This window comes from Anabrus simplex, chromosome X, assembly GCF_040414725.1.
Source record: "Anabrus simplex isolate iqAnaSimp1 chromosome X, ASM4041472v1, whole genome shotgun sequence".
NCBI classification, from domain to species: domain Eukaryota; kingdom Metazoa; phylum Arthropoda; class Insecta; order Orthoptera; family Tettigoniidae; genus Anabrus; species Anabrus simplex.
This window is the reverse complement of record NC_090279.1, coordinates 161046768-161073274: the sequence shown is the minus strand read 5'-3', so window position 1 is coordinate 161073274 and position 26507 is coordinate 161046768. Positions and strand designations below refer to the sequence as shown.

The 26507-nt window shown below is 37.9% G+C and overlaps 1 protein-coding gene across 1 annotated transcript in view; it reads left to right on the top strand.

Moving 5' to 3' along the window:
• Nucleotides 1-19428, top strand: part of Fancd2 — a 147846-nt gene extending 128418 nt beyond the window's left edge. The window contains exons 21-25 of the mRNA XM_067158781.2: nt 6186-6414; nt 10426-10615; nt 13481-13630; nt 16995-17162; nt 17869-19428. Coding sequence (XP_067014882.2) covers nt 6186-6414; nt 10426-10615; nt 13481-13630; nt 16995-17162; nt 17869-18015 — 884 coding nt within the window. The 3' untranslated portion in view covers nt 18016-19428. The remainder of the gene's footprint in view (nt 1-6185; nt 6415-10425; nt 10616-13480; nt 13631-16994; nt 17163-17868) is intronic.
• The last annotated feature ends 7079 nt before the right edge of the window (nt 19429-26507 follow it).

Here is a 26507-nt window from a genome sequence, read left to right as displayed (position 1 = left end):
AGGTGGTTTGGACATGTAATGAGGATGGAGCCAACAAGGACAGCATATGTTAACTTGGAGCGACATGTGGCAGGGAAACGGATGGTGGGAAGACCAAGAACCCACTGGATGGACATCGTAAAGATGGACATTGCAGATCAGGGAAGGACACTAGAGGACGTCATCAACAACAGAACGTATCTCAGTAAGGCAGAATGGAAGAGGCTCACCAGCAGTACCCGGGAAACTGGAACTCTAAAATGATGAAGAAACTTCAGTCACCCCATACCTTGTTGAATCAGAATCAACAGAGGGTAATCGCTCTTTGTTCCCTTATATTATGTATTTCCCATTAGGGAATAAAACAGAGTCCTTAGACTGGCCAAAAATTTTAATTTAAACCACCAGTTTTTTTTTGCTACTTGCTTTAAGTCTCACCGACACAGGCAACGATGGGATAGGAAAGGCCTAGGAATTGGAAGGAAGCGACCGTGGCCTTAATTAAGGTACAGCCCCAGCATTTGCCTGGTGTGAAAATGGGAAACCACGGAAAACCATCTTCAGAGCTGCCGATAGTGGGGCTCGAACCCACGATCTCCCGATTACTGGATACTGGCCGCACTTAAGCGACTGCAGCTATCGAGCTCGGTAAACCACCAGTTTTAGATATTTACATAAAATGAGAGGTTTGAAAACTTCCCCTCAAGCTATCTGCCATAGCTATCACAAGTTAAGAAAATTCTGCCATTACCTTGAGTTGCTGGGCCTTCCGAACTCCGACCACGGCCCCTGCCCCCGAAGCTAAACTGGAGCGATAAAGATGACGATACAGCCCTAAAGTACCCAGCTTTTATAGTTTTTCGAAGGGAAGTTTCCAGAACTCTTTACAGATAGGCCGGATGCTTGTACACACGCCCCCAATTTTAATTGGCTAGAGAAAATATTTACCGGGCGAGTTGGCCGTGCGCGTAGAGGCGCGCGGCTGTGAGCTTGCATCCGGGAGATAGTAGGTTCGAATCCCACTATCGGCAGCCCTGAAGATGGTTTTCCGTGGTTTCCCATTTTCACACCAGGCAAATGCTGGGGCTGTACCTCAATTAAGGCCACGGCCGCTTCCTTCCAACTCCTAGGCCTTCCCTATCCCATCGTCGCCATAAGACCTGTCTGTGTCGGTGCGACGTAAAGCCCATAGCAAAAAGAAAAAAGAAAATATTCACAAAATTTCTGATTGGTTGATAGATACAGGAGTTGGAGGTGGCAGAAGTGTAGACAACCTTGACATAAGAACAAAACAGTCTTCAAAAACTTAGGTTAGTCAACTGTGAAAATCAACTTTCCCTTAAGAATTAATTATCGTTAATCCCGCCAGAGGGGGCACTTGGCAGTTGTTAGAGAGATCTAACAGTTGCAAACCCAAGTATCTTGCATAACGTTAATTCAATTTCAGTTACATAGTTGGCCTAAGAGAGGCGCACAGTTTAACTGGATGGAGAAGGTGTACCCCCGGTACAAAAAAGATAATGATAATAATAATAATAATAATAATACAAGTACAGTTCCAGAAAAGGCGTTGACATCAACGGAAAATTATATAACTGTAAATTAGTGGTTAACTAGCCGGCCCATTAAATGTTCATTGAAGAACCCATACATAATTTACAAAACAATTGAAATACGATAATAACAATAGTAATGGGAGCAGTAATATTTATAGTGATAAACCTAAAAGTGCAGTTCTTTGTGTCGACCTCACCAGGGTGTGACGTAATGGAAAGTTAACTGACGAACTAGCTGGCTGGACTCATGCCAACGACAGAGTATTACACCACCTTGCATGTTGTGCTAGGTTAGTAGGAATGAGCAAGCACTCTTGGAGCATTTCATTACGATAAATTCCAAATTTCTAGTATAGAAGGAGCCAATGACCTAGATGTTAGGCCCTTTTAAACAAGAAGCATCACAAAGTATTGATAGATAGATAGATAGATAATGTCTTTATTGGTATAGTTAACACGTAACCAATTATTGTTCATAGAATCAAAGTTAACACTACCGTAATTAATACTAAATATAACACAGTTAAACACAATCATAATATTTTATAACAGAAATAAAATTCCACCCCAGTGAGATATACATACAATAATAATAATAGTAAATAATAGCTAGTGATGATAATGTATAGCACGATCAATAAAAGACCAGAAATGCACAGTTCATTCGTATCCTGCTGTATCTCTTAAGGCTCTTTTAAATGACCCTGTGGTTGGTATTCCTCTGACGTCATCCGGTAATCGGTTCCATTCTCGTGTGGCAAATGCAGAAAATGAGTTATTATATGCGGCAGTTCAATGGTGAGGAATGATGAGCAGGTTTAATGTTTGAGCCCTTGTATCTCTGTTACTGTATGCACAGTTGAAAAATAATGGAGATTCGAAGAATGGTAAGATGGGGAAGATGTAATAAGGACTCGGTGGAGGAGAAACAGAGTATGATGATTACGACAACCATGGAGTTGCAACCACTCTAGTTCTAGGAAAGATGATATGTGGTCATATTTTCTTAAATTGCATATATATATCTCACACATGCATTTTGAGCACATTGTAGCCTTACGGACAATAGTGGCCTCACGTCATTGAAAACAACATTCCAATAGTCAAAATGTGGTATTATAGAGCTTCGATTAATTTCTGTTTAAGCTTTATTGGAGATATATATGTATGTAAAGAATGAAGAGCTGAGAAAAACTTTTGGCAGATATGTAAGATATGTCCAGACCAAGTCTTGTTCGTCCATGATAATGCCAAGGTTCTTCACTTGTGACACAAAAGGAACTGGAACATTCTGAAGGATTACTCTGGGCAACGGACATATACTAATACTTCTCATTTAATTTTGATGGCCAAAAAGGATTACGTGTGACTTTGTAGGGTTCAATTGCAGGCCATGGGCAGCAGACCATTCACCAACAGCCTGTGAAGGGTTTAAACAAAGGTTTATTCATTTCTAGGTATTTTTTAGTGTGGTTTAATAGAATCTGATGATCTTTCAGGAACAAAACATGTCATTCTATTTTAATTAAGTTGTTTCTTTTTCAGATAGTATCTAAATGTTCTTTATTCGTAAATTAGTTTGGACAGGCTGAAGAATCTAACCGTTATAAAGTAACTGACAAGGGGAATAAGATGTACAATATTATAGGTTAGGATCCACCTTTCAATACTCCGTAATAAGATGGTAAAAAGTAGTTACAACCTGTTTAATGGGACCGGTTTCAACACATTTTAAGTGTCATCATCAGCCAATTTGCGAAGATCTTACAACAACTAGCACATTGAATACAGGCAAAAAATTAACATTGTATCATAACGTAGCAATTCAGTAACTGTTCAAAACACAATAATCACAGTCAAGAGAGTAAACAGAACATCACTATCTTGCGCCGAAAACAAATATAGCTGAAGTTCATAAGCAGGTCAAATATTCGCTTATGTAAAGTCGTTGCTAGGCAGGTCTTGTAGGCATTTGTTTCTCCGGCCGAAGAGCAAAAGGTGACGTGAATGAAGTCCTAGGAAAACAGTGTAGGATTTAATTTCGTCAAATTTCAAAGTGGATATATAGGTTTTATAAAATAATTTAAAACGTTAAAAAAGAATAAAGCCAAATAAAAAATATATTTAACAAATAGGAAGAAATAATGAAAGAAATACGAGGTTCAACTCGAAACAACTTGCCGTAGTAATTGATAAAGAAATGATAAATAGAGAAAGGGGGGACGTTAATTAGAGGGTGGTGATGGTGGTGGTGGTGGTGGTGGTGGTGGTGGTGGTTATTGTTATTAGAGGAAATACAATTGGGCAACAATCCTTAATATAATACTAATTCGAAGAAAAAAGAAAAAGAACCGACACTTCGAAAAATGAAGATATCGGTTAAAGGAAGACAAGGGCCACGAAGGGCGTGAAAATGAAAGACTCCCTAGCCCTCGCAAACCTAATAGCATCGGGGTCGGAAAAGAACAAGAATTGACCAAGGGAGGTCGGACAGGATAGATGAAAGTGAGGAGCCTGGCACAAGTAAGTGGAAGCAATGCCAGGACTCAGCTAAGGGCCCCGTGGTCGCCAACCCACGCTCTGAAGTTCAGAGCCCCTGGGGGATGGAGGATGGGAAGGAAAGAAAAAATGGAAGGGATCCCTTCGTGGCCCTTGTCTTCCTTTAACCGATATCTTCATTTTTCGAAGTGTCGGTTCTTTTTCTTTTTTCTTCGAATTAGTATTATATTAAGGATTGTTGCCCAATTGTATTTCCTCTAATAACAATAACCACCACCACCACCACCATCACCACCCTCTAATTAACGTCCCCCCTTTCTCTATTTATCATTTCTTTATCAATTACTACGGCAAGTTGTTTCGAGTTGAACCTCGTATTTCTTTCATTATTTCTTCCTATTTGTTAAATATATTTTTTATTTGGCTTTATTCTTTTTTAACGTTTTAAATTATTTTATAAAACCTATATATCCACTTTGAAATTTGACGAAATTAAATCCTACACTGTTTTCCTAGGACTTCATTCACGTCACCTTTTGCTCTTCGGCCGGAGAAACAAATGCCTACAAGACCTGCCTAGCAACGACTTTACATAAGCGAATATTTGACCTGCTTATGAACTTCAGCTATATTTGTTTTCGGCGCAAGATAGTGATGTTCTGTTTACTCTCTTGACTGTGATTATTGTGTTTTGAACATTTACTGAATTGCTACGTTATGATACAATGTTAATTTTTTGCCTGTATTCAATGTGCTAGTTGTTGTAAGATCTTCGCAAATTGGCTGATGATGACACTTAAAATGTGTTGAAACCGGTCCCATTAAACAGGTTGTAACTACTTTTTACCATCTTATTACGGAGTATTGAAAGGTGGATCCTAACCTATAATATTGTACATCTTATTTCTCTATTCAATACGGAACAATAATGAAGTTTTTAACTTTAAATGACAAGGGGAACCCGCCAAATGTAACAACCCGATTTGCCACAAACTTCACACAGTGAAAGAGGGGTCTAAATAAGCGAACACATGTTTCGGCTTATCCGTAGACACTCGACCTTTGCCGAGAAAATGACTATCGAAGTTTCTGACGTGCATTACGTGCCTATTAGCACGTAGCAAGTTCAGCCGACGTGGCTTTTGCTGTGACGTCACACTTTTGCATTCCATGTTCAAATCCCGATGAATTGGGTTCTTTTGTTTCATTTACTTTTGTCCATTGGCGATTACTATTGGGAGGGTTCTGTTCATTGTATTTTGGAATATTGTTGTCCTTCTTTGTAACTTAATGTTCCGTCTGGTAAATTAATTGTAAAACATCAATTGTTCTACACTCATTGCACAGCAAAGGGATATCACGACTAGGTGCGATGCAATAAAAATCCACACATTGATTCATAATAAACTGCAAGCGCCAGTTTTTGGAAAATTAATCCGTTATGTGTGGTTTGTTGCAAACTTCAGTAATGTTAACATTTCTTTCCTGAGTGACATTCTCCCACTGAAATATAACTGTGGCAAACTGCCTTTGCGCGATGCTTGTGGTGTGCAAAATTTATATGTTCCGAATGTTTCTACGATCGGTATCATTGAAGGGAATGCACCATATCTCCTTGAAGCGTTAATACAACAAAGAACTTACAAAACATTGCAATACATAAAACTTATTTTGAAACCCAGTTGTAATTTTACAATCAACATAATGCCCTTGTATCCACTAATTTGATAAGAAACATTTGTGTAGTAATTATCAATTGACATAAGTAGATAAATGAAACAAAAATATCGGGATTTGAACACGGTGCTCAAAAGTGAGAAGCTGCCACTTCAGTTGAACTTGATACGCTCTAAAAAGGCACGTAAAGCACATCGGAAACTTCGACCATAATTTTCTCCTAAACAGTGTAGTGTCTGCGGATGTGTGTTTGCTTATTTAGGCCCCTCTTTTGCTGAGCGAAGTTTCTGCAAAATCAGGTTGTTACACTTGGCGGGTACCCCTTGTGAGCGGCAACTGAAAAGAAATGGCTTCAAATCTGACAAATCACCATAAACCTTTGATGTGTTAGTGCGACATTAAGGCAGTAAAATACCAACCTGATAGTGATAATGAAAGTCGAAAATATTAATGACGTTTATATCAATGTTGCAGCTGACACTTGTCACAAGTTCCTTAGCCAGCGCTGGAACACCCTAAGTGGTGTCCCCGAAAGAGGGTCCACATATAACCAGCAAGTAGACCTTCTGCTGAAGACATACACAGGGTGTGTGGAGGAGAAACTGCAGGTGACCAGTGATACCGTCAGCGTGGTGCTCGCCGAAATTCAAGAGAAGTACAACAAGAAGGACTGGCTTCTGGATGTCTTTCCCACCATTACCAAGTGAGTAGCACAATTCAAGAAAACATCTGACACCTGAGTGAAGGAACCAGGCTGAGTGGCTCAAGCAGTTAAGGCACTGGCTTTCTGAGCCCAAGTTGGCAGGTTCGATCCTGGCTCAGTCCCGTGGTATTTGAAGGTCCTCAAATGTGTCAGCCCTTTGTCGGTAGATTTATTAGCATGTAAAAGAACTCCTGTGGGACAAAATTCTGGCACCTCAGCATCTCCAAAAACCATAAAACCAGTTAGTGGGATGTTGAAACATTAACATTATTATTTATTACCGAGTGAAGTATAATACGACCATTTCTTGCACAGAGTGGTGCTGAAATAGAGAGAGTGCTGTATTGTTGAGTGTGTCTGGGAAATTTACTTGAATACCTTCTTTGTCAAATCCAATATAGTTAATATTCATACATTTAAGGAAAATTTAACAGAAAAATTAAAGTATTACTCACTGAAATTTTTGGTCACTGCAGTGAAGATGTTTGCCGGCGGCATGCTTTGCCATTCAACCGCTTTACGAGTATTATGTCAGGACCGAACATATTTGATTTTTGCAGTAAAGTATACTTCAGCTAGCATTGTGAGAAAAACTCTCTCTCTCTCTCAGGTTTTTAACATGCCCGTGTCAAACTGTTTGGAAAACATGAATGAATCATCTAATTGCAACCTCAAAAGACACTTCTTCTTCATTATCTCTTCTCCCCCCCTTCTTTTTACAGATCATTTTCTTCCTCTTCTTCATACTATTCCTTCTCTTCACCTGTAAATTGAGGGTGATATTTTGGTATATTCTTGAAATTTATATCTTTCTCAAAATATCTTTTAAATAGTGTATCTAGTATGTCTTTTTTTAATCAACGCACGATGTGTTTTTTTGTTTCTATGATATCACTAGGTTTCATTATTTTATTAATACTATTACTGTTCTTATTGTTTAACACACCGACCTTGATAGCTGCAACCGCTTGTACTCCGCATGGCTTTACTTCTAAACTGAAGTTTTGGCCAATTTTGGCTCTGTCTGGTGGTTATGTGCTGAAACATAGACATCCGACCAATCCCAAAGTGCCATTCGTATATTCATATCAACTTATAACGGCAGAGTGCGATCTCGAAACCTAGTTGCCAACTCTAATATTTACATTCACCACATGGTTAACCTATCTCGCTCAGCATGTATGGTGTTCGGTACGGTTCACAATCTTTTGCATTTTTCTTCAGTAATTAGTGTTTTTCATATCAGTCTTTATCTCTCTAGTATAGTACATTATAGCATAAGTTACAGTTTAGCATAGCATAAGTTAGTAAAATACAGGTTTAGTAGTTCAGTGTATAAAAATAGCTGTATTCGGGAGATAGTAGGTTCAAACCCCACTGTCGGCAGCCCAGAAAATGGTTTTCTGTGGTTTCCCATTTTCACACCAGGCAAATGCTGGGGCTGTACCTTAATTAAGGCCACGGCCGCTTCCTTCCCACTCCTAGCCCTTCCCTGCCCTATTGTCGCCATAAGACCTATATGTGTCGGTGCGACGTAAAGCAACTAGCAAAAAAAAAAAAAAAAATAGCTGTAGTTTTATTTACGTCCGTGTATTTTTTAGTGTACTTAGTTCATGCGTGTTTAGAATGTCTCAGTGTAGTTGGAAAAGACAAGTGGCAATAAAGTGACACTGAGATCAGTGGAGTATTCCCTTTGTAGGCCATAACATCCTTCCTGTACCAGCCATTAGCGGTGAGTGGTGTGTTATTTCCTCATTCTGTTTTATTCTTAATAATAATGTATTCTTTTTCTAGTGTTGGATGTCGTTAGTATGTGTAGTTTTCGTGAATTTTCCAATCCCGATTCATTAGCTTTTCTGAGTATGGTATTATATTTTACGAGGGCGGTCGTATTGCATCAGCTGTTCTTGCAGCAGTAGCGCGCTGGCAGGAGGCAAGGCAGAGCTCATTTGTTTTGTGAAACATCAATTTAGAAGTTAAGCTGTGCGTAGTATAAGTGCGGCCAGTATCCAGTATTCGGGAGATATTGGGTTCGAACCCCACTGTCGGCAGGCCTGAAGATGGTTTTCCGTGTTTCACACCAGGCAAATGCTGGGGCTGTATAGTAATTAAGGCCAATCTTTGTTTTTCATTATTTAAAAGTAGATATTGTCATTAAAGAGTACTGTAAATTAAGACTAGGTAAGTGCAAGAAACGGAGTACCCCCCTTACTTTGTCATGGCAAATAAAACAATCTAACTTCTGCTATGTCTCCTTCATCACTTTCATCTTTTACTTTCATGTACTCTCTTGATTATTTCTTCATTTCTGATCTACTTTGCAGTTTTCCTCGCTTTGCCACTTGTATTGTCTTCTCATGAAATGCCCGGCAAAATGGCTAAATGGTTAGCGTGCTGGCCTTTGGTCACAGGGGTCACGGGTTCGATTCCCGGCATGGTTGGGAATTTTAACCATCGTTGGTTAATTCCCCTGGCACAGGGGCTGGGTGTGTGTGTGTCGTCTTCATAATAATTTCATCCTCATCACGATATGCAGGTCACCTACAGGCATCAAATCAAAAGACGTGCACCTGGCAAGCCAAACTTGTCCTTGGGCACTCTCGGCACTAAAGGCCATACGCCATATCTAAAATTTCCACTTCCTGCTTCAGATCTAAGATAATATCCTTTCTTTTTTGGAAATATACTGTAATGTAATTGAAGCAACAATTTCAGAATTTGTTGACACATTGTTGGCATCCAGTTGACAGCTGTTGATAGCTCATCTCTAAAATAGGCCAGATTAGAGAGTGTTTAGTGTGTCATAATAATTTTCTTCACTCCTTTTGCAAGGTTGAAAGAGTGCTGAGATGGCAAGTTCACAGTCATCTCAATCGAGGGGTATTTAAATATGCTCAAATATTTTGCATAAAAGAACTTCTGCAGGACTTAATTCTTGCACTTATGTCACTGAAAGCAATGAGAGTAATTAGTAGGGTGTAAAAGCAGTATGTTTTTCTTTTTATATCATTTCGGCCACTTGGGACGTTGGTTAGCACTTGTCACCTTACCTGGAGAATGGATTTGCTTCTCTCCAGGCCTAGTTTCAGTTTTCTTGTCGCTCGTTCTTGAAGAACCTGTATCTTGCATACCTAGGTCTTGAACTTTCTTGAACCTGTGCATTGGAGGCACCGGTCAGATCTCTTTCCCTGCAGTTAACCAAGGATTGATACATTTCCAAATCGTGAAAAGATCAGGCATTTTGCATGATAATTTTGTTGATAGATATTTGAGAGAGATGACTGCAAAACATGAGACTCGGAAAATGAGAGCTTTTCAACTTTAACCTCGGGCAGTATTCACCCTCAGAATATTTTGATCCAAACTGAGGATCTTTCATGTAAATTCTCTCTTTTATTTTTATCCCCTCTATTGCACTGTGGTGAATGAGGTCCAAGTAGTTCCGTTTGCTGTATTGTTCTGCCTTGACTAATTTGTTGAGTATATTAGCAGGGTTGACATAGCTAATTATGCCAGCAGCGCTGTCCCTAAATGTGCATGAAATTCAGCCATTTGTTCTTCATTCATCAAAGACTTTTCTTCGTTGTTTTCAACTGAAAGTTCTCCACCAGTACACAAGTTTTCAGTATTAAATGAAACTCTAGCACACTCTTGAATTATAAAATGAAATCTGTCTTGCTATATTCGCAGGTGAATTGTCGAGTATGTTTACTTATATTGTGCTCGTCATGATTGAGGATCAGGAGAAGGTAGGGCTCACTAGAAGTATCTAGATCCTTCTTTTTAATGTAGAACAATATTACTGAGAGATTTGGCCATGAAGGAGATAGTTTCAAATTCTATCATTGGCATTTCTGAAGATGGTTCCCTATTTACACTGCTGCTGCTTTTTCCTGGTCCTTGCCCTTTCATATCCCATCATCACAGAAAACCTATCAGAGTTAGTGCAATGGTAAGCTGCTAGCAAAGAATCTTCAAGAAAAAAAGAAACCATTGATCTTTTCTTTCTAGATCCAACTTCCCACTTCTGTACCGCAGTCTGTGCTCCACTCTGGTTGTGGGTACACAAGAACTTCTGAACACTACAAGTGGGGAAATGGCCCGGTTTGAGGTGTGGAGTATGACTGCCACCACACTGAAGTCCCTAATGCAGATTGCCAGGCTGCAGAGCTCTCGCAGTAACCTTGTCGCCTTCTTCAAGGTATAGTATTTCTGGATATGGTATTTATTTTTCTCTTAAGTATATACTTTGTAATTCATCATCATGAATTCACATTTTCCAGCTACAGCCAGGTAATTATGGTTCCTCTCTGTTTTCTTCTATCACTTCCTGTGGGTGGGGGGGCGCAGATGAAGAATACATCGTCGGTATCCCCTGCCTGTTGTGAGAGGCGACTATCAATTTCAATCACTAATGATCTGCATTTAGGGCAGTCGCCCAGGTGGCAGACTCCCTACCGTTGTTTTCCTAGCCTTTTCTTAAATGATTGCAAAGAAATTTGAAATTTATTGAACATCTCCCTTGGTAAGTTATTCCAATCCCTAACTCCCCTTCCTATAAAAGAATATTTGCCCCAATTTGTCCTCTTGAATTCCAGCTTTATCTTCATATTGTGTCTTTCCTACTTTTAGAGACACCGCTCAAACTTATTCGTCTACTGATGTCATTCCACGCCATCTCTCCACTGACAGCTCAGAACATACCACTTATGATAAATGTAAGAAATTTATTTCTCTTCCACCTATTCAGTACAACTCAGTATGTTAGAGTTAAATCCTCATTACAATAAGAATTGGTACATGTTTCGCCCTTTCCAATGGGGTATCATCAGCCGTATCATTACCTCAAACCATATCAGGTACTTGGTTAAAATTGATCTAAAATCTACTAGAAAATTGAATACATTAAACTTTCAAACCATATCAGGTACCTGGTTAAATTGATCTAAAATCTACTACAAAATTGAATACATCAAAGAACTTCACTTTAAAAAGCCGTCATTATGAGTAACTTGATTTAGGTACAAGTGAAAAATTACAATATTGATGGCGTTGAGCCATGGTCAATGTTGAATATGAATGAAAGTGTAAAAATATTGTTACCAAATTATGAAAGTGAGTATAGAACAATAGAAATGATTAAATATAAACAAATAAGGAAATGCATTCCAGTACTGTGCCATTTTTTGTCATATTGGACCTTGGCATGTTTACTTGATTCAGTCTTATTCAAAAGTAGCGAATAATTTCTAATTTTTTTAAGTTTGTAACTAGGCTAGAAAAACGTTATATTTACGTCGTAGTTCTACTTGAGCACAACAACCATAGAAACTCACAATAGTGAACACATTCCTCCGCATGGGGTTGGCATCTGATAGGGCATCTGATCGTAAAACCGGTCCAAATACAAATCTAGTGATAACCCCAAATCATTCGGAAAAAAAGCTAAAAAGAGGGACAGTCCCTCCGTCTTTCAATTGCTTTCCCAGTTACATACACAGGGTAAAGGAAGGCTTTAAAATAAGTGACAATTTTGAGGTATAGGATTGGGAGGGTACAAGTGGGAAATAACATTCTACCAGAATGTAAGGAACCTGGTGTGGAACAGAGAAGTTCCTATGAAATGTACGGAGATAATGTACAAGATGTACTATACCCCTATATTAATGTATGCATCAGAGTCTTGGACAGAGATGGCAAGAAATGAGAGTAAAATTCAAGCCGGTGAGATGAAGCTCCTTGAGGAGTATGGTAAGGAAGACAAGAAGAGAGAGAGTAAGAAGTGTTGAGGTCAGAAAAGAAAGAAATTGGCTTAGACAAACTGAGTGAGAGGATGGAGACAAATAAATGGAGATGGTATGGACTTGTTACAAGCATGGAGGAGGGAAGGATATCAAAACAAGTGTTGGAAGCTAAGATGGACAGAAAGAGGGCAAGAGGGAGGCCCAGAACAAGATTGAAAGATTCTGTCAAGAATAGTTTAAGAAAAAGATGATTGGTACTGAAGAGGAGTGGTGGAAGGAAAAACAATGGTGGAGAAATAGTATCAACACTCTGACCTGGCAGGAGCTGGACAAGGGGAAATGAAAATGATGATGATGATGATTTGGGATTTATAACTTTGAAACCAAATAAAATACTAAGGTGATTAAGATGTGTAATGATAGAGAATTTAAAACCTTGACATTTGTACAACAAAATTGTTAGAATATCAGATAAACAGCGTGGCAGGGGAGGGGCCCAGAATTTTGAGTGTGCTCTCTCTGGATCCGATATGATATTACCATGATGGTTATCCTACCACCTTTAGGGGCAAAGTTACACACTGTCGGTCGTCACGCAATTATTTGCACGTATAGATTTTATCTAACCTTCAAATGTATATCTTTTTAAATGTTTGAATTTTGTCCTGATGATTTTATAGCCGAAGATGTCCTAACATGATGACGAAGCATGCACTACTTGTGTAACAACTGTATATTCCTTTGAGGTGAACGAATATATTGTATTGTATTAAAAAATAAGATATTGTACCTGTTCATCATCTACATGGATTTTTCAGTCATGACATTTGTTACATACAATCCTCCACAACATTGTCTCAGTCCCTCACCTGTCCTCACCCGTATTTTTTAAAATTAGTTGCACATATAAGAGATCGTAAGTTACAATTTTCATAGTGGTCCGTATGGAAGATAATTGCAATTAAAATTTATTGAATAGGTGGAACTCTTTTTTAATTTAAATTTCATATAAGTCATGTTGTAGTTGCGCCTTGAAATACCCTTTGATAATGTTGAGGGGAGAAATATTGATCCACAGCAAATATATCACTTAGAACGAGATAGTTCTAAGCTGAAATATTATCACTTAGCGGTTTTTCTTGGTGCAACAATGGTGTGCTTTTTTGATTGGCCTTTGAAAGGAGAATTAAACACATTCTTCCACTCAGGCCTATACAGTACTTTTGCTTGTTATATTATCTTGTCCATGCTATTGGATATAATTGTTGCTGAGGAAAATAAACCCTTTTTTTTTTTTTTTTTTTCTTTTTTTTCTTTTACAGAATGCTTTACATATCCTGAAGTTATTCTTATCAAAGGGATTGCAAGTGCTTGGAACTCTGATCCGCACCAAGACAGCCGAGGTGACAGCACTTCTACAGGCTCTGCAGAAATCCACACGTTTCCTGAACACACTCTGCTACCACTCAAAGGTGAGGTCTTGTAATTCTCGTATTGCAGTGTTAGTAAAGACTTAATCTTTTTGCCTCGTTCTGCATCCAGATCTGAAACAAAACCAGTTCTCTTTCGTACGCATGTAATTCACATGTATTTTGGCAAGCGAATAAGGTGCAGGATACAGAAACTTATAGCATTAACCAACAACGTGTTAACACTGTGTCAATACTGAGCTATTTCCCAGTGTATTTCCTTAGTTGTGAGGCAAACCATTTGTGGTAGTTGCATCAATAGCAACAAGCATATTATTGTGATTTTTATATGTGTAGGAAACCCAATAATCAACACACTTCCGCACTCCACATGAACACTGAGGAGAGGTTTGGAATTGAATCCACACTTTTGGCATGGAATCTAGCGGTTAGAAATTATTTTGACCAACGGGCCTGAACAGTCATGGCTACCAGGCAGGCTACATGGAAAGTAGCGATGTGCCACATTAGTTACCACAAATACCACGATCACCTTTCCTCAATATCATAATGATAGTGGTATTTTTATGGACTCTGGATGCATCACGAGTTTTCCAAATCTAGAGGATCAGTGTGAAGACACCAGGACTGCAACGGACTGCCTTACACATGAAGTATGATTGAGGTGCAACTTCACAGCCATTCCGTCTAGCATGACATCTGCTTCCACGATCATTAGTGGAAATTCCTCTTCCGTTCATTTTGCCGTTGGGCTTTTATTCATCTGTTCCTAATACAGAGAGCAGGCGGCGAGTTACTGGTTTTGGTCTGCCAGAGTTATTTCATTTCCCTGAGAATCATTCTCCCATCCGCCAAGTGGGAAGGCGCCCGATGTAGGTCCAGCATGCCCACAGGAGAAAATACAGATAGTAAGCAAGCAAGCGAGCTTGTAGTTTTACGTGACTGATAACAGCCTCCACATATGTGTGACTTTTCATTTCAAAATTTTCACTGCACTGGTCGAGATTCGAACTGCTATTGCCTTGAGCTGGTTATTGTGTGGAAGGTGATGTGATGTGTTCATCAGCTGACAAGAGTGAAAGTAAAGCACTTCAGAGTGCCTCAAAATGACCTGACTGTGACAAAAAAACAAAAACAAAAAACCAAACCCCGTGGCACTACAGCCCTTGAAGGGTCTTGGCCTACCAAGCGACCGCTGCTCAGCCTGAAGGCCTGCAGATTATCAGGTGTCATGTGGTCAGCACGACGAATCCTCTCGGCTGTTATTCTTGGCTTCCTAGACCGAGACTTTGACAACATTGGCGAATTCAAAGATTACAACTCTTACTCCGCTAATGATAAATATTTTAAATATGAATACTGAGGGTACAAGAAGGGCATCTGGCTGCAAAAGCACACCATAAAAATTCATCCCACCCCATCTCCGACCCCATATCGAGAAACAGGACTAAGCGCAATGTATAGTCCAAATACTTAGGAAACCTGTGGGGAGAGGCTGGCTCATCTTCCATTCTTCCCGCTGCCCAGTCTTTGTCTACACATTGTACTAAGCACTGTACGCAGTGGCTGAACATCACTAAGTTTACACACGGAGTAATTTACAATACCACTTATTAATACCATTTATTCCACTATTGTTCGGTAAAATGCACATAGAAATTACCAGAATTTTAAAGGTACATGTTTTGCCCACTTTTTATTGGGCATCATCAGCGTCATTCAATCTTAAAACACAAATTGGTCTGAGGAAACTTATCAAATTACATAAATCGTATTGATGTACTCTTAATGGTATTGCTACTGTGGTTATGTAATAATTACAGCACAAAAATATTGAATAAAATATGTACACATACTAAATCACTTTGAAAAATTAAAACGTTCATCCAAAAGTAATTGTGTCACATTGTATTTTAAAAATAAACCATGTGTGACACTGAAATGGATCTTCTTGATAAAAAGCTTGAACAATATATTATACACTCTATAGCAAAAAAACGACGCACCGGGAAGGTATTGTCCGATTGTAAGGAAATTACATATGCAAAGACATTTCGACCGAACATACAGATGATTAAAGTTTCGTGTCCAATGAATGAATAGTGGGAGCTCCCACATATCCGAACTGCGCATGCATCAGGTGTATATAAGGTGCGATTCTGAAGCGTATGCTCAAAGTAGCTGTTGCTATCTTAACGTTGGCTGTACTAATGCAATGCCGAAGGATTCGTGCTCATTACGAGCAGATGTCAGAGTTTGAAAGGGGTCGTGTGATCGGATTGAAAGAAGCTGGTTGGTCGAATCAAGTCTATTATTTAAAATTGGGATGAAAATACGTAGTCGAATTGGAGGCGATACGGATTAAGACATAGACTTCAACCTCATCATATACCGTATCTTTTATTCGTACTACTATCCAGTGAAGCCTTGGGTTTGATAGTCTGTTCCCCAGGCGTGATATATATTGTTCAAGCTTTTTATCAAGAAGATCCATTTGAGTATCAGGCATGGATTATTTTTAAAATACAATTGACACAATTACTTTTAGATGAACGTTTTAATTTTTTAAAGTGATTTTAGTATGTGTACATATTTTATTCAATATTTTTGTGCTGTAATTATTATGTAACCACAGTATCAATACCATTAAGTGTTCATCAATGCGATTTATGTAATTTGATAAGATTCCTCAGACCAGTGTGTTTTTTAAGATTGAACGAGGCTGATGATGCCCAATAAAAAGTGGGTGAAACGTGTACCTTTAAAATTCTGGTAATTTCTATGTGCATTTGACCACACAATAGTGGAAGAAATTGTATTGAATAGATGGTATTATAAATTACTCATTGTGTAAACTTAGTGATATAGCTATTTTCAATACGGAATAATGACTAGAATAATGGTTTGTAATGAACACATGTCAACCAGTGAGTTACGAGATAGTGAAGAGTGCACTAATCAGACCTCCCATACTACCTACATGACCATGCCCCGCCGGTAACTCAGAAGGACGTTTACTAAGTATTTGGACAACAGAATCTCGAAGTTGATTTCCCAGGAAAAGATAAATCATCTATCTGCTATTGTAGACCTCGAAATATGCCTTCCTGAAATGCAACTCCTATTTTATACTTCACATTTTATGTATATCATCATCATTGATATTACATTTTAAGTTATGATATTCAAATATTAATTGAACTTCTAAACCAGCAATTTTTTTTAGTGTATTTAACTTTTGAGCAGTTATGGTATTCTATCAGAATCTATCTGATCCTTTAGTTTGAAAATGGTATACTGTACATGCATCCCATGATTTGTTATACGTTTAGAGAAGCCCAAAATAATTCTGTACATTTAAGAAATATCTTCAGTATATTCAAGCAGCTCTCTCGTACTTGTGCAGGTAACGAAGGACGGAGCTCTGACCCAGCAGGTGCCTGCCATGCGACTGGTGTTGGAACAAATGCCCATCTCTGTGCGAGCAATGCTGACTCAGAATGGTTGTGGAGATGCCTTCTGGTTAGGTGTGCTGAGGAACCGCAACCTCAAGGGTGAAGAAGTTCTGTCACAGGTTTGATATGCTCTTTACTTCTTTTAAACATAGTGATGGTATTGAGAGGGCTCAGACACGATGAAGTTAGTATGAATGAATATACACTTTCCCAGTCAAGGATGACCACACTTGTGTTGTGGCGCAAATACAGAGCTATTGCTTCACACCTCCTAAGGTGGTTTGATGCCAGTTTAAATTGTAACGCTCCTACTTTTGACATGCGTCAACATCTTTAAATTCAGAAAGTGTCGGTGCGACTTAAAGCCCCTAGAAAAAAAAATTTCAGAAAGTTTTGGCTGCCAATATATCATGTGGAACAACCATTTTTAATGAAATTAGCTCACCCTACACCTATCAAGATGAATGGTTTATAAGACCACTATATTGTTCTATATACAAATAACAATGGACAACTCTTTCATCTGTAATGTTTTAATTCACGTGATTTATGTTTTTACAAGAATGTAAATTGTATTCATAACATGTAAAGTTTCATGATTTTACATTTTTATTTCTGGCATTTCAAAGCAGCTGAAGATGGCATAAAGAGACTGATGATTTTGCCATGGTAAATTGCAAATAATTCTAAAAATGTATTGACTAGGTGACCATTTATAATTGTTTATTATACAACAACATTGTCAATTCGGATTCAAAATTAAATTCATCAGAGAATGCAATTGTAACAAACTCTTATCCTGAAATGTCTGCTTACTCATTCCAGGTGGAGGAACCCCAGGATGATCTTCCCCCAGAAGACAATAACTCCGAGGAAGAAATGGACTTGGAGAGTCCAGAACAGAACAACAGTAAGGAAGGCAAAGATCAGGATAATGACGATGACGACGACTCCCTCAGTGAAGTTATATGAAAGGGTCATTTTCATTCACTATTATGAAATCCTTGACGGAGAAAAGAACATCACAGCAAGTTGTGGACTTCGGTACCAGATGTCAAGAAGTGTGGCGCCCGTACTTCCACATACAATGGATGTCCTATTAACTAGCCTCAGATTAAGTGGCTGACCTAATGCATAATGTCGCTTCTGGCTTCCTACAGTCACTAGCGCCTGCACTGCCTCCCACCCTGTCTTGCTAATGCATGAGATGCAGCTTCTTCCATATTGCTTATGAACGGATCATTTTAACAGGCCAACAGAAATTTAGTGCAGGAAATCTGTGCAATTAATTATGAATGAATAAGAAATCAAGAAAATGTAACTTTTCAGTCTATCGAAACACGTTACATTTAATTGAGTTGACACTGGAAAATATGCGTTCCTTCTTCAATTAGAAATCAATAAAAGTTCTGTGTGGAACTCTTGTACTCTCGTGGAATCAGAAAAAATACTTTCTACTACACACACTATAAGAAAGCTGACAGGTGGAATTGTCTTATCTATGGTTGTGGTTTGTATAAGAGTGTCGTAAAAGAGCTCCAGTTATTGGGCCAGTATTGAAGAAAAAGGCTGTAATCCTTTATATATGAGCTCTAGTATAACCAATTAAATCAAAGAAAAAGGCAATCATCTGGATCAGACATGCAACCTGGATGTAATATTTTTTCAAACTTGGTCAAAAAATCTTGAAGCCTGGTACTATGCTAGATAGAACCTTTATTTTTATATTGTTGGTTTAACCCGCCATTTCGTTATCTGACACAGGGTCTTGTCCTGAGCAGACCGGTTAAGAGAGCATCCATTGTGCCCTTTTTTAGCCTGATTTAACATTTGATGAGGTGTTTCTTAAATTGCCTCTTACTTCCGCTCCATTTATCTGTCATCCCAAAATAATTTCTGCAAAACCAAGCATTTGCTGAGTTTTGATTCTCTTTCACTGCCTGGGTTTGTAGACATAGTTTGAGTTTATACTTTCTGATCTAAGAACTGCTTAGAAAAAAATCTTTGCCAAAACTCCATGCTTTGCTTCCTGAGAAAGACTCTACCTTTATCTCATGAGAAACGCAAGCATGGTCTTCATGAAATGTCAACCTTTTCCAAACCATTTCATTTCACACATATTTATTTCTAAAAACCATTGTCACTGTCGGCAACCCTGAAGATGGTTTTCCGTTGTTTCCCATTTTCACACCAGGCAAATGCTGGGGCTGTACCTTAATTAAGGCCACGGCCGCTTCCTTCCCATTCCTAGTCCTTTCCAATCCCATCGTCGCCATAAGACGTATCTGTGTCGGTGCGACGTAAAGCAAATAGCAAAAAAAAAAAAAAAACATTGTTTCAAGAATGTTAATGGTTCTTTTCCCTGGATTTGTAAAAAAAAAAAAACTTCAAATCAGTGTAATTACCAGGTGCAAGACGTGAGTTACCTGTTGACAAGTTGTTCCTAATTGTGATATCTGAAGCCATCTCTTTCCATTTTTAACTCGGTTAATTTATAACTGTTAGGTCCTTCAGTCCGCTGAATGTAATTTTGAATAAATTTATAAACTATCTGAAAAAAGAAAATATATGGTAACAGAATTGTACTTGATGATGTTCTTTCAAGAACGAAACATGTCATTCTATTTGAATTAATTTATTTCTTTTTCAGATATTTATAAATTGTTTCTAGCATTCTGATGTTATGCAACAATTTTGGAGGTCAAGACTCAGTTCCAGTTTTTGCCAGAGGTCTAAGGTCGGATGCCCTTCTTGTTGCTATGCACCAGTTCTATTTAAAATTCTGGTTTCAAACCCAGAACACTTGGATTGGGAGATGAGGGGGTGGGAACATAAATTACTATATTGAAACAGCTACCACTAATTTCCTCTTTTGGGACCTCCCTAAGGAGAAACTGATGTGAGGTAATGGTAGGCCATTAAATCTGAAATAATTTATTGTAACATCACATTAAAATAGCTATAATCAGATTGACTCGCAGGTTGCCACATGATGACGTCACTTCCATCAACAGTACCTTCATTGGAGAATTGCTCAAGGTGATGTATGAGGTGCTACGGAGATAAAGGGTGACTTCAACATAGGACGTAGATTTCATTTTTTTTAAATATGTTCATTTTTTTAAATATGAACCATGGAAAACAGTAATGTGAGCCAACTTTCTATTGAAATAAAATTCCCTCCCTTTAGATAAGAAGGATTGAGGAAATTCCAGCAAAAATTTGAATGATGTGGCAGCATGTACGTATGGCGAACTTGACAGCTCTCTTTGTTTATGTAAGTGGCTGTGCGTTTCCAGAGTGCACGTGCCCCTTCCCCTTTGGTTGCTCAAGCCAGTGTGTGCAGATATAATTCGGAATTAAAAACACCAGCTAAATTTCAAAAAGGGAAGGCCAAAATTTACAACCCTGAAAATGTTATTATGCAAATGAAAATAATCTGCAAAACTTGTACAGTTGTCCCTTCAACATGGAACAAGATCTCTCTCTCTCTCTTTTTTTTTTTTCATCAACAGTGCCCGAACATGGGTGATGTAGAGACAAGCTTAAGTAACTGTTGAAAAACTTAACCATAATAATTATTTTATTTGATCCTTGTACTGACTTGTCTAAAGCTGTTTGTTTCTCTTTTTTTTTTAATAGTTTCTGTTGGGTCCACCTTGTCAATTAACTTTTTATAAATGAAAATTATTTACTCACACACTTTTCAGGATCATAGTACATTCCCTTCATCGGTCCAGGAGAGGTCAGCATAGATAACTTACCTCGGCTTACCAGCGGTGCTCACTGACAATTTTGCATGAGTTCTTTCCTTTGACGAAGTATCAAATATTATTTAAAATCAAAACTCGGGGTTCACTGATGAAGGGAATGTATATGTTTCTGAAACATGTATGAATACATAATTTTCAATTATAAAAAAGTGCATTGACAAGGTGGACCCAACATAAACCAACATAAACTATTTTAAATAGTTTTTTTATTAGCTTAAGATTAAGTAACATAAGATGATTCGGTTGGAGAAAACCTGTCTTGTAGCTTCCTAATTTGTACATTTGAGATACACAATCCTTGAAAATATTCTCAAAAGTAGAATACCTTACCGAAAATGGTTCCGTTGCATGTTTTCTGAATAAATATATGGATGAGAAGAAAGAACGTAACATTTGTAAGTCTCTTTTTGTTCAGTTTGCCCAAATGAAATTATTTATAAATCTTATGTTCTTAAGACTGCTGAAACTAATTTTTTGTGTAAATAAATTTATAAACTACCAGTACCTGAAAAAGAAAACAACTTAAAGTAGAATGGCATGTTTTGTTCTTGAAATAACATCAATCAGATTCTATCACACTCAAAAATATTTAAACATGTATAAACATTCTATTTAAATCCTTAAAAACTTGAATTTAGAACTTACCTTATTGAAGTCCTCCTCACTTCTCTCCCCTCTAGCAGCAGACTGAAGAACCTAACAGTATATTAACCAAGTCAAAACTTTAAAAGAAATGGCTTCAGACATCACAAAAAAAAAAAAAAAAAAAAAAAAGTAAAGTGAAATGTTTTCAGATGTGGTGTTGTCCGCCATTTGCATTCGCAGCCCCTCATATTTTCCTTTCTCTTTTATTCTTGAGTTGTCATATATTGTTTAATGCTACCTCTTCTTTCAGACTTTCTCTTTCAGTTAAGTTGTAAATTAACATTAACTTTTGAAAACTCTGCGTCGTGCTGTATATATACGCACATGTAAAAGAAATATTATTATATTGTATAAAATGAATTTACAGATAATGTTTGTGCATATTTGTACACCTACTTAACCTCTCCTGTTCTTAACCTATTAAGAGTTTTAAGGTTTCTTATTTTCATATTATATATCATACAGTGTTTTATAAAACAGTTTCCAAATCTTTAAAGAAATTGGCCAATACCAAGGCACTGCCTCTAATAGCTGCTGTGCTTGACTTATCTGTCCAGAAAAAATATTTATGACTGCTATTCAGAAAGTCATAAATAAGCATATCGTACCAGGAAATACATGTACTTCGTGCTTGAAGAGCACGAGATGAACGCGAAGCGTGTACGGCACATTAATGTGGAGCGGGTACAGCGAGTGAGAGATTTTACTTCAGATGCAGTTCCTTTCCTTTTAAACTGCTGATTTACTAAACAATTTAAACCTAAGAATTTCATTTTTGTCCGTATTGAACTGAGAATGGATGATAGGAAAAACTTAAAACGGTCCACCTTTTCAATACAAAATTGTTATAGTTTATTTATAACATGTATTTGCACTTGGAACTAGTTTCAACGCTGTTTTGCGTCATCATCAGCCAAAATGTGGGAAATAGGCCAGCATGTAGGCATTTATATTACACAATTTTGTTTAATATTGTTTAATGTAACGCCTTGTGTAATATAAATGCCTACATGCTGGCCTATTTCCCACATTTTGGCTGATGATGACGCAAAACAGCGTTGAAACTAGTTCCAAGTGCAAATACATGTTATAAATAAACTATAACATTTTTGTATTGAAAAGGTGGACCGTTTTAAGTTTTTCCTATCATCCTTACTAAACAATGTCAAGATTATATCACTTCAGTTAGGCACAATGTGCTTCTGTCCTGCTGCTGGCGATGTCCCGTGTCAAACCGCTGCTCCTCCCGTCCTCACCATGGAACAGCTCTCGGCACCATGGAACCATGTACCAATCCCTCAAGGGCTGCTCTGGACGGTCTTGAAGTTCTAGATGTTCTGGAAGGTCTTGGTGTTCAAGTTGCAGGTTTCGCTCACGTGGAATAATGAACACACGTGTAAGTCCCGTTGACTTGTAGGATGGATGAGTAAGGGATGTTATTTATAATTGATTTTCACTGTGAAGGGATTAAAGAAATGCTGATATTCCCTGTTGAATATCAATGGAATCAGACACGGGACAGTTCTTTAAAGTGAACTGCACTAGTTTCTGACTTGAGAAGTAAGCAAGATTTTTGCAGCCGAATATTAATGGAATGAAATCTGCACACTTCCTAACATCACTTGCACTTGTGAAATTAAGCACACACAAAAAGAAAACAAACGTAATTAATGCTCTAAATGTTTGGAGAATTGAGGACGCAACTGCTCGTCGGATCCTCCACGATTTTAAGATCACTTTGATTCTATTTACAGTTATTTGGAAAGTTTATTCATTGAAATGAACATTTCTAGATGCCATAGGAATATTATTTACATTGAGTTAAATGACAATCACTTAACTGCCTAACGTGTGAATTTAGTCCCGTTCACACACCTTTACATTTATATACGACACTGTTAGAATGATATAGATGTTGATTCCCATAGGGAATCTGAAATATTTGTTCCAAATGAGTAAATTTATAATACCAATATAAATGGTCCGTTATTGGACATTATAAATTTTCCAGCTAACTCATTCTTGTTGCCAGCGTTTCGCCCCCGTGTGCTAGGCTGGGCTCATCAGTTGGTACCTAGCACACCTATCAAGACGCTGGATAGTGCATACCATGGAGGCCACTGCGTAATCCGATACTGTTAGAATGCAAACAATTGAGCGAAATTAGTCCCGTTCATTCACAAGATCGTGTCCAAAGACTTGGAATGATATTGTTAACTCAATTTCTGAATAATGAAAATTAGTTCCATTCACAAGTAATGTGAAACTACAGTAGAAGTCCGTTATAGCGAGAATTCATAACAGCGAAAAATTTACTCGCTATAAACGGATTGGCGTTATATCCGATTTTTGTATGAAAGTTGGAAAATCCTTCATGCACTTTAAAATCGGTATGAAGGGGCTATCAGTTTGTTCAAAACTTGCGTTTCCGCAGCTGATATCCACACTACGGCTTACTTGTTTGTTATTTTTTGTAATCCGATACTACGTGAAGTATATGTTTAATTTCATTCCGAAAAAAATATAGTACCGTATTTCTCCGAATCCAACATGAACCCCACTTTTTCCTTCAAAAAATTTAAAATCAGGCTCAAAAAGAAGTTTGAAAAATCATATGAATGCCTTGTTGTACAGTAGGACTACGCATTTTTAGACACCGAACATTGACTTTCGTCATGCCCCCTTTTTTTTTCCGGCTGCACAATTATTCTTTATTTCCGTGGGTTTACGGACCATTAACTTAACATTGGCATCATAATACCGAAGAGAACTTGTTGAAAACTTTCCGGCAATACCTATTCCATGCGTTTCTACAATACAACGATCCATAAGGAAATTATTCTTGCTGTCTATAAAACTGTTACTTTTATGCAGCGTCAGATATAACCGGCTGCTGCTACACGCACGTCTCGCTTGTTGGGTTCGGCCAAATTCAGCGGCTAGCGATGTATAGGCCTAATTGCGAACGTTGAAAGTCAACGAACGAGTTTATTGTGCCAAGGTATGGCCATTCCACCCTTTCATTTTTCGTGCACATACCTCACAATTTCATCTTTGACTTCTTTAAAGGGTCCTTGTTGCGGACCACTGAATGAATTTTTTGTACAGTACACATTTTTTTTAGCTCTTTGTCTTCACGCTAACGCCAAATATTGGCTTTAGTTACGCCTATGCCATATTTTCTTGCGCCTGCACAATTATTCTATATTTCCGAGTGTTCAATAAACATTAACTTAAAATTGGCATCATACTATCGACTAAAACCCGTTGAAAATTTGCCGGCAATACCTTTTCCACGTATCTTTACAATATGACTATCCATCACGAAAATATTCCTGCTGTCTATAAACCTTAATTTTACTAACCGCCAAGTACAATAGACGCGTTATAACTCTGCCATTGAGTAGCCATGGCTTTTCTAAGAATTTGAAGGGTCGCATGTTTTGATGACATTCTGCAAATTTGAGAAACACACAGGCTCTGTACAACTGGTTGTTGCAGCTAGCGATGTGTAGTAAAGAGGCGGTCGTTTATTGTCAACGAGTTCTGTGCGCGTGTGAAAAGAAGCAGTGTGGTTACCTCAGTAGTTGCCAGTGATATCCATTAACTTACTGTTAGGGCACGAATGCAACAACCCTTGAGTTTTCGCAAGAGATTTTGTGAAAAAAAAGTCTTGGATTCGGAGAAATACAGTATCACTCCAGAGATTTCTGTGGCAAACACCTCAGCTTTCTTCTTCAAACAGCGGCACCTAACCTAACCGTATATGTAGCCTATCATGAAAACATATTTGAAATGCATGTAGAGAAATAACCTCCTCGCGAAAAATTTACATGTAAATAGCCGTAACTAGACGTGAGAAGATATGAAATATCCTCTGAAATCAGTGATGTACTCTGCCATATCTTGAGGTGTATCACTTTCTTACTTAATTTCCATATATAAAACATTAAAATTAAGATATCGATTACTTCAGTCTTTATTTTTAACGAGTTAACAACTGCTATCGGCCACGTTATTTACGTATTTATTACGAAAACATCCTCTTTCATTTTGAATTTTCTTTAGAGAACAGCAGTCGATGGGTATTACTAATCAACTCCAACATCTCCTTTGAATGTCAACGAGAGAGCTCGCAAATGCACAAGGTGAGAAAACTATACCGTACCGAGGATGATCGATTGCATTTTGTTGCAAATGTTTCAGTTTTCTTATTCAAACAGCGTCACCTTTCCAAACTTATCCGTACTATATACGTATGATGAAAACACACTTCAAGTGCCAGTAGAGAAATTATACCTTTCTCGCTATAAATTTTCATAACAGCCCTTCCGTAATTTAACCAGATATGACAAAATATAAACTAACCTCTGAAATCAATTAAGCGCTCTGCCATATCTCGAGGTGTATCCCATTCTTACTTAATTGCAGTATTTAGCCTCAAAATTAAGCGGTCGTTTAGTCAGCCTTAATTTTTAACGAGTTAACAACCATTATCGAACACGTTATTTACGCATTTATTACAAAAATATGTTCTCTTTCCTTTTGAATTTTCTTTACGGAACAATTGTCTAAGGATATTACTAATCGACTCGGACATCGCCTTCGAATGTCGACGAGAGAAATCTCTAGTGCACGTAGCAAGGAAACAATGCCGAAGGTAATCAATCGCATGCAATATCATCGCTGGGGTGCATAAATATCGGCAACGGAAAAAGTCGCGCACGCTTAATCGCTTGTAATAACGGATGCGCCAGTGATAGGGTTCTCGCTGTAACCGAAGGACAATACACAGTTTAATATAGGAATTTTGAAGGGACAGAAAAAACTTGTTGCTATAACGGAGTTCTCGTTATATACCCTACTCGCTATAGCAGACTTCTACTGTATTTCACAAGAAGACTAGTGCTATCAAGTTAAGAAAGTTACTAGTATTTCAAAGTTTTATTTGTGAAAACTCTTGAGTATCGATGCACAGTTTATGAACGTAAGAATTGTAAGTTCTGATACATAAGATTTTAATCTCTTGAAAATGTTCAAAGTATC